We start from the raw sequence: 9,842 nt of genomic DNA on the forward strand, positions 1-9,842 counted from the left end.
GCCAATTTGGGGCGAACTTGCCTTTGGCCTCAGCCTGATGTGGAAGAATACGTCTCAACACTTGCTGACCCACTTCGAACTTCCGTGGACGCGCCTTCTTATTATATGCTCTTGCCATTCTCTGTTGATACAATTGACCATGACACACTGCTGCCAATCTTTTCTCATCGATCAAACTCAATTGCTCCAAGCGGGTTTTGACCCATTCGTCATCATCAATTTCAGCTTCTGCGATGATCCGAAGGTATGGGATTTCAACTTTTCAGAATTAGCTTGGCTTTTGAAACTGGGCTGAAGATTCCTCATGCATGTCATGTCACTGAAACCAGCATACAAAGGACTGTACAAGAAAGAAAAGAAAAACAAAAATAAAACTATTAGGAATGATGAAAAAGGGAATTGCATTTCATTGAAATAAAAAGATAACGAGGTTTATACATCCAAACGGACGGAACATAGAATCTGACTTACAACCCTGGACTAATCCTGATAAACTGAAAGAAAATCAAAGCAAACTACCAAAACTCCTTCCGGGTAGGGAAAAGAGTAGCTTCCCAATTGTTAATCTTTGTACTTGGCCCGACAAAAATGCACCTCTCCATCTTCATCAAACAGACTTTGGACCCTCTCAAATCAACTCCTCATCAAAAACAACCACAGGCTTTGGAACTGCTAACACCGGATGCTTCACTGCCCTTGACTTGACAAACGTCCTGAAGAGGTGTGGGATGGGCCTGGAGAGCGGCCATGCTTTCTTTTCCAACTTTGTAGCCTTCTTCACATCATTCCCTGTAGGCATGAACCCCAGACCAAATGTACCCGGATTTTTACGTAGAGATACTAGCTGCACGATACCTTGCAAAGATGCGCCCAGACCTTTACCCGGCACAAAACCATACTTCAACATCTCATTAGCTACCATGCAGATCGAAGGTGATAGCCTCGGCCTTGGAATGCCTTTTCCTTCAGGAATCTTTTCGACAGAAATCATTTCGGAAGTTTGATAAGCTAAAGGTCCTTGATTATCTCCAGCCTTAATAAATGGAACAGATGAATCTTTATGAAAGGATAAATCCTCTTCCCCACGCACAAATATCTCTTGTTTGTCCCACTCAAATTTCACCATTTGATGTAACGACGATGGCACTGCCTTAGCCGCATGTATCAGGGCCTACCCAATAACAAATTATACGGGGCAACCACGTCTAGCACTTGAAATTCCACACTGAAACCAACTGGACCTATCACCAATTCAAGCGTTATATCTCCAACAGAACCTTTTCCTTTCCCATCAAGACCTCGAACACCTACACTATTCATGTGGATTCTTTCGGGGTCGATCTTCAACTTTTGCAAAGTGGACAGAGGGAAAATATTTACACAAGATCCATTATCCACCAACACTCTGGTGACAAAATAATTTTCGCACTTCACTGTGACACAAAGAGCTCGATTGTGTTCCATACCCTCTATAGGAAGCTCATCATCCGCAAACGTGGTCCTATTTGCTTCGAAGATCCTGCTAGCAATCTTTTCTAATTGAGTCACTGTGATTTCATTAGGAACATGTGCCTCGTTCAGAATCTTCATTATGGCCCCGCAGTGTTCATCTGAATGTGTCAACAAAGATAACAGAGAAATATTAGCGGGAGTTTTCCTTAATTGTTCGATAATAGAATAGTCTTGCACTTTCATCTTTCTCAAGAACTCTTCAGCCTCCTCCTCGGTTACTGATTTCCTTACTGGCATTTGGCTACCCTTGAAGAGCTTGGCCTTCCATAGTTCTTTGGAGGTAAGACATCCTCTGAAATGAGTCGATCCTCCGATCTCAACAAATTCTTCCTCCACTTCCTTTCCTTTGTGTGCCATTAATGCTCGTTTGCAGTTCCTCGGGACATCCTTTGTCTCAACCGCTGGCAACTGAGTCATCGACTTAATAGCAACAGGGGTAATGGGAGACCCTTTCACAACTACAACAGGCTTGCTTGGCACCCCTAGTACCACCAACTTTGGCTTTTTCCGACTTGCCCTGACATCATTCGAAGACCCTTTTGCAAACATCACACGTTTTCTAGATACTTCATCTTGCTCCACAATCTTAGCGGGTTTTTCAATTTCAACGGGAGGCCCGAAATGAGGAGTGCAACAGTATGGATCCGAGGTCTTGAAAGTTGGTGTTGTACCATAGTACTGGGCATCAGGAACCTTGAACAAGGTTTCACTAGAAGATAGAGAGGTGTTGGCATGGGGAGGAGCTACAAAAGCGGGAGTAGTTAATGACACGCTTGTATTGGCGGGTGGAGCGTGAAAAGGCTGGGACAAGATGCCAGGGTAGTTGTGGCAAGGGGTAAAGCCTGGGGTATGTTGTGGGGAGAAATTAGCAGCATTGGGAATTTGGGATTGTGGTGGTGGTGGGACGGAAGCAAGATCTCCGATGTAGTTGGTGGGGAATGAGGGTAGAAGGCGCCCACTAATCCAAGTCTGGTACATCTCCGTTATCTGGCGTTTCAACCTTTGGGCCTCTTTTTTCAACTCAAATTCTGATTCGACAACACCTATGTCCGATCCCTCACTAGTCATGGTTGTCTTGCTGTTTGACCTAGTGTGCATGGATGACTTGCTCGAATGCCACAAACTAACCACCTACCTGGACTTAATATAACAAAATAAATCCATCACGTTAGCGTTAGGGCATTTAACATAAGATAATCTCACTTTGTGTGCAATGCATCTAGCCACAGTTATCGGTTCTAAAATGACTTCGAGGGTACAAAGGTCAGTTGGCATCATCCCCATTTCAACCTCTCTTTTCTTTGCTTTTCTAGCACTTGCTTGCTCATTTTTCCTTCCTCTTTTCCCTTCCAATTATAACTCTTTTCTTTCCTCTCATATCTCACATCCACAGTTCTTCCTCTCTTTTTCTTTTTCTTTTTTCATTTTTTTCCATAATAAAAAAAGTAATTTGATCGAACCCTATGTAGGTTGCCTACGTATCATGACCCCGCATGAATCAGATCTTTACGTAGTTCTGGAAGATCCGGAATAAAGTAAGCAAACTGACATTTTCTCTTTTTTCGTTTTTTTTTTTACCTTGATTACTACTCTGATGAGAAAAGAGAAATAAAAGATGCGAAACCCCTTTTTTTTTTGAATTTTCTACACTTAATGTTCTATAACCTATTCTAAACTCAAACTTAACGAGCATATACTTTTCTCTTTTTTTTGAAACAAACACTCTATGGAAATTTATTAAGGAAAAAAATCCCACGAGAGAAAAATATTTTTTGATTTTTTTTTTCTGAAATGAAGTCCAAACAATAAACCAAAGAAAAACATTTCGAATTTTCACAAGATTTCGAAACAAGTAATGAAAAAGATAAAATAAAATGTTTTTGGATTTCAATTTTGATTGTCTAAAGAAGAAATTCTAATGATAAACAAAAATAAAGTATATTTTTTCTCTCTCTATGTACATCTCGAAGACTGGTCGGAAGGTCTTTCTTTGGACCGTAATATGAGCTTTTGGATAGCGTTAGAAAGAAAGGGTATCACGAAGGCTCAAAACAACTTGAATGAGTTCAAACTTACAACTTTTGGAATCAGATCTTTTACATAACCATAACTTCTTCCCCAGTTTCTTTGCCTGGGGGCTTTTGGATTTTTATTTTGATGGGACCGAATGGTGAGGCTGCCTACGTATCGTTAAAAGGAATCAGGTCGAACGTATTTCATGACATAGAAATTACTTTGTTGTTGTGATTTTTCTTTTCCACAAAACTCTTCACTTTCACCCAAAAACTCATTAAAAACAAAATCATAATTTAAATTAAATCAATTCACATCCTTTTCCTTTTGCATTTTTCAGTTCGTGATTTCAAAATTCTCGTAGAATCCGTACAGATCTCTTCTCAGTTAATTTTAACTTCTCTTATCTACTTATTATATGTTCTGCATTTGAATTTTGTTCATTTAATTGCTTGCAATTGGTTGTAGTAATGAGTTTTGGCTGTTTTCTGGTGAAATTTAGTTTGATCATACGGAGATCTGATCGGATTTGCTGAATTATTTATTTATTTATTATGTTGCTTGCAATTCAAGGGTTTTTAGAGAGTTCTTTGCTAATACCATAAAATAATGGAACTGGAATTGGAATTTGAATTGTATTCGAATTTACTGTTGGAATTTTTTTTACTGTTGGATTTTTAACTTCCGGAAAAGCGATCTGGTTCAATTGTTTGGTAATATTTGGCGAGAAGTATTTATTACTTGGATTTTCGAGAATTCCTCTAGTTCTGCACTTGCTCCTTATTAAACTTTAAATTGCAAAATTCTGCATTAAAAATGTTATTTTAGTTATATAACCCTTTTTCATATGAGATCCGGTAAAAGATAACAGATGAGATTTTTAAATTAAACACAAGAGATCTTTGTAGGGTCATTCCCTTTTATTCAAATTGTAAGTGGGCATAAAAGATCATTCATGAGCAAAATTATGCATCAAAGTTTGAGAAACTGGAAAAGAATTGAAGTATCCTTTTCTGTATTATCGCTGATTGGAAGTTCGAGTTGTGGAGCTGGATCCATTTCATGAATGTTTTTGTCAAAATTATTATCGGGTTTCCTGTTTTCTGCATCGAGCATTTTAACATGTGCAGTGTGATACATGAGCAGATGTAGGCTTTAAGATATGGGTTCAACAGGATCCAATAGTTTTGGCCCAAACCCTATATATATGTTAAGAAATACACTGAATATGTACAAAAATTAAATTCAGAATCCAATTACTAGCACTTGAGGTTGCTGTCCTAAATCCAGAATCCATAAAGTTCAAATACTGGATCTGCCTCTGGTGTGAATGTGGAAAGATCTCACTTTCTGTGTACACTGGTTTACACGATATTGATCTAGGCATATAGAATTCTAGGTATTTTGCTATTAACTGATGTGTTTACTTCTTCTACCTGTGAATACTAGTAAATCCAAGATACTTGAAACTGGACTAGTTTTGTAACAACTTTAACACTGATCACCATCATCTCTAGGATGATGATTTATTATTTCAGTATTCCAAATTGTCAACTCCAAACATCTTGAGGGGATTAATGTATAATTATATTTTCTTCCTGATTGTCCTGCCTCTTGAAGGTGGGAAATCATACAACGTCACCCAGAATTAAGTCAAGTAGCATCATTATATTATTGCAGTGCCTTTGCCTAGCTAGTAGTCGCCAGATGTCCTTAATTTTCTGATTTTGGAATGCTGTATATTTGCCTTTTGCTTATGCTATATGATATGATTGATAACCTGCTTTTTTTACTTCTGTAGATTGAAGTGATATTGGTGTCACTGGCTCATTGTACATGATCATCACTTATTGGCATGCTACCTGAGGTATGTCGTCGAAGAAGAGGCTGAACTATGGTTTCAGTGGCTATCAATTTCCTGTTATACCAAAAGCTCCTAGATCAGTTAGAGTAAGTAAGCTGAAATTGTTAATTTATGCATTCTCTTACAAGTTTTCTTCTATTTTTCATTTTAATTTTAATTTTTTCGTTTCTTGTATATGTTTCTCTAAATATCTCTGTAATCACAATTTCTTTCAGAGGAGACACTCGCATAATAATTTGGACAATAATCAAATTTGTGCATTTGAATTATTGGCGGCTGTTGCTGGCGAACTTTTACAAGAGAGCGAAAGCTCTGCTTGTAGTAATGCGGCGGAAGGAAAAGATGAGCTTGCTGATTGCAGGGTCGGTGTTAAATGTGAGCAACTTAAAGAAGATAAAGCTGTGAAATCGGAGTGCTTCAGCCAGGGGAGTTGTGTAGAAAGCACTTATATACCAGAACCTGCAGCGCTAGAGCAGAATCTCAAGCATAGTTTGGATAAGCCTAATCATGTAGAAAATAATATTTTCCACAAACACAATTGTAGTATTATGAATGCTGATTTTTCACAAAAAGACTGGTCTTGCGCAAAGTTGGAAAACTGCAAGAAGGTCGATAGGGGTGGAATGTTCCACTCTGAAGTAGAAGGCAGATCCTCTAATCTCGAGAATGCATGTAATAAGAAAATTGAGACAGTTACTCAAAAACAGTTAGATGATGACAGAAAGCAAACTGATGACTTAACTGTGGCTAACTCTTGCAGTGTGAAGGGTCCAATTGTGGAACATGTGAATAATAATGCCACAATTAACTCAGACAACAGTGTACAGTTTCCCTTGTACAGGGCGGTTCCTAAGCCTTCTTTTGGAAAGCAAAGGAACAATGTAAAGTTAGGTATTAGAGATGATGACGAAAATTCTTTTCGGTCTTATAGCCACAGCAGTAAGATAAGGGCCTTCAGGAAAACATCACGTATTGGATACAGAAGAATAAAAAGGATTTTGACATCTAGACACTGGAAGATAGCTCCTCAGCTGAAGGACTGCGAACGGTCATGCTTCAGTAAGTAGAGTTACACCTCTGAAAATTTAGTGGGCTTAAGCTTTTGATTTACTAAATTTCTATCTGCTTGTTATGTCATCTTCTAACTACATGGTTTTGGTGTTTTAGATAATAGAGTGAAGTCCTTTTATCAAAACAGGAAAAGAATATGTGCACTGGAAAGATGCCGAGTTGAAATTCCTTCAAAGAGAAGGAAAATGTCTCACTATAACTCTGATGTTGCTTATGACCAGCAGGCCAGTAGTGAAAGAAAATCAAACTCACCTGAAAAGGGAATCAAGAGAGATATTATCCCGCATAGAGGTCAATAATCTACTATCATCCTTTCCATGTAAGGTTCGTAGTTATGAAGAGCTACTGAGTACTGAGTGATCTCTCTTTTACAGGATCAGGGGCTTCAGCTTCAGCTAAAAATCATCAAAAAAAGGATCCTTGTGGTAAGACTCTTCAACATTTTTTATTTGGATTGGGCATTATTTCCCGAGTAGTTTTTGACGTGTGTTTAATTTATTTTTTCAGTAAAATTTAGCATCAAGTCCTTCAACATTCCTGAGCTTTTCATCGAGGTCCCTGAAACTGAAACTGTTGGTTCGCTGAAGGTATGCAGGGTCACATCTTGTTGGGTCATTGATCAAGATTACTTAACCTTGTGCATCTGAGGAATTCTACCAATATATCGATAAATTTGAATTGCTTTTTCTTGTATGTTCACGAGGATCCCCTGACATTCTAGCTCGCTGGAGGGAAATGAGATGATCAATCATGCATTAATAGATTGTCGATGAATTCATCTTTGAGAGTATTAATTAGCCTTTCTCAGCTCACTTCACTTGTTACTAAATATAGTAATCATTAAATCTTAACTATACTTATGTAATCTTTTCTCTTTTTTTCCTTTTCTTTTTGTTGTTTTTCTTTTTCTGTTCTTCTCTTTTGCTTCTTTTTTTTTCCTTTTTCATTCTTTTCTTTTCTCTCTTTTTCCTTTACTTATCTTTGACGCTTGTGTTTCTGATCTCTGCTACTGATTCCGAAAGAGGCATATGAAAGGAAATAAATATGGCTCAAAGGGGGTAACAAAGGATAAAGTGTTTAGATAGAAGAACAAAATGCCTTCGTCATTCCAATCTTCAAAATATGCCAAGTACAAACAAATACAATTTAACCAAAGAAAATCATACATAGTATCTCTTGACTGCATCGGAATTGATGGTCATCTCTACACACTTGCCTTCTATATCTGTTAACTACAAAGAACCATTGGACAACACCCTCACTTTCGTTACCACGAACGGCCCCAGTCAATTTGGGCAAACTTGCCTTTAGCTTCAACCCGATACGGCATGATGCATTTCAATAGGGTTTCTCTATGTTCTATCTGCCCCAGTTTCACACAATTCGGGCTTGAAGTGATCTCAAAATGCCTTCACTTATTTCCCTCAAATGTCCTTACATCTTCAACATTGTTTCATTGCTTCATGACTAAACTGACTTTTAAAACCATACTGAGAATTATGCGTGCATGTCATGTCACTAGAATCAGCATGAAAAGAACTATAAAAGGAGAAGAGAACTAAACAAAAATGACTAGAAATGGCAGAAAACAAAAAATTGCATTAGACAGACAGTGAAAGGGTTTAAACAACAAAACAAGCAACATAAACTGGGGTACAACCCTAAAACAAACCTAGATAACACTAAATGAGATACTACGACAAAAGGAACTAGACAAAATAAAAGGATAGAAGGGTTTGAGTTGCAAGACAATATCCGGATTACAACCCTGAAATAACCCGGACAACAGAAATGACAACAAACTAAGCTACCAAAGCTCCTCTCCGACTAACCAAGCAATGGAGCGTCTTTCCAATTGCCAAGCACGGTGTCTTAGCCACTGAATTATGCATCAACAATACTAAGAACTTCATAAGTCTTCATCACATTGTTCTTAACGAATTGCTTTTGGGTTCCCTTTTCCTGCTCGTTCTTAGGATCAACCTTTGATAGCGCTGAAAGCTTCGCAGCACGTGGACCTCCGAGGACCTCAGAAAAATTCTCATATTCCTTTTCAAAAAAAATCATACCCACCATATATATCTCATTATGCACAGGCGATAGACTTTGGCTGGTGTCTGCTGCATCTGGATTTTGCACGACAATGTCGCCTGCATCAATAAGCTTCTGAATCGCCTTCTTCAGATTCCAACACTTCTCTATGTCATGCCCCGGGACATTTGAGCAATATGCGCACCTTTGAGAAAAATCAAACTTCTTTGGAAGAGGGTTCGGCATTTTTATCTGGGTCGGCTTCAACATGTCCAATTTCCTTAGCCTCTGGAACAGACTGGCATATGACTCTCCCAATGGAGTGTAAGTTTTCTTCTTCCGTAACCTCTCGTTCTTCAAGGATTGATTGGGCCGGAATCCCGATCCAGGGGTTTTCAGTAGGCTCGTGGGGGTGGGTAAGACATTTGTGGACGTGGTGCGGGCCATTGCGGGCCTCGTGGATGTAGAGCATATGGTGGTGCATTGTGGATAGGGTATCAGGAAACTGATGTACGATTTTGGGGGTTCTGTTGAGAGAAGTAGCAGTGAGGAGGATGATAAGGATATCCGCGGGGTCAATATTGAGGCTGAAAGCATTTAGCAAGGATGCCCACTGGATCCTGTCGTTGGCGGGGCTCAGCAACATCTTTTCTATCAATGTGAGGACTGTCCCGAGTAACTTGTTCGTTCCATCTGAGACAAAAGTCCCTAAAACTTTCCTTGGGTTTCTTTTCCATCTGAGATGGGGAGGAGCGGTCTGGGACAGTCTCTATATGTACTGAAAGTGTCGCACAAAATCTTGAGCCATGTCGCCCAATGTAGGCCACTTACCGACATCTTGACAATTATGCCATTCCAAAGCTGCCCTAGTCAAGCTCTTACTGAAATATGCCATCAACAAGTCATCTTTCTCTCCAAAACTTCTCATTTCACTGCAATAAACCCGCAGGTGGGCTACCGGATCTCCACACCCATTATATAAGTTAATTTTGGCACTTTAAACCCCGCGGTAGGCGAACGTCAGGGGACACAGACAATTCTTTGTAAGACATGTTACCCTGGCCTCCCATTCCTTGCTTGTTCTTTAAGGACTGTTCTATGCCTTTCAGCTTCTTGGATATCTCATCTCGCCCTTCCTTTCCTATGACTTTTTCATGTTCAGCATGAAGCTCATCCCGAGGGCTCTTCTTGTTTGAGTCAGGAACCTTGTGGGAAACCTCTGCAGGGTAGTATTGGACATCATGAGCTTTTGAGTGGATATTCATTGTTGGGAATAGTGGATATGACAGGAGGGCAATATTAGGGAGAGGTAATTGGAGGATGAGTGATGGAGCTACTAGGACGGTTGAGA

At 39.2% G+C, this 9,842-nt stretch overlaps 1 protein-coding gene across 1 annotated transcript; it reads left to right on the forward strand.

The window, feature by feature from the left end:
- Nucleotides 1-3,765: 3,765 nt before the first annotated feature.
- LOC109221343 (telomere repeat-binding protein 4-like) lies at nt 3,766-7,269 on the forward strand. The gene is made up of 6 exons (XM_019385818.1): nt 3,766-3,911; nt 5,327-5,475; nt 5,605-6,448; nt 6,557-6,751; nt 6,835-6,885; nt 6,968-7,269. The coding sequence occupies exons 2-6, from the start codon at nt 5,395-5,397 to the stop codon at nt 7,105-7,107; spliced, it is 1,311 nt and encodes a 436-aa protein (XP_019241363.1). The 5' UTR covers nt 3,766-3,911; nt 5,327-5,394; the 3' UTR covers nt 7,108-7,269.
- The last annotated feature ends 2,573 nt before the right edge of the window (nt 7,270-9,842 follow it).

The sequence above is a fragment of the Nicotiana attenuata genome, unplaced genomic scaffold, assembly GCF_001879085.1.
Source record: "Nicotiana attenuata strain UT unplaced genomic scaffold, NIATTr2, whole genome shotgun sequence".
NCBI lineage: Eukaryota > Viridiplantae > Streptophyta > Magnoliopsida > Solanales > Solanaceae > Nicotiana > Nicotiana attenuata.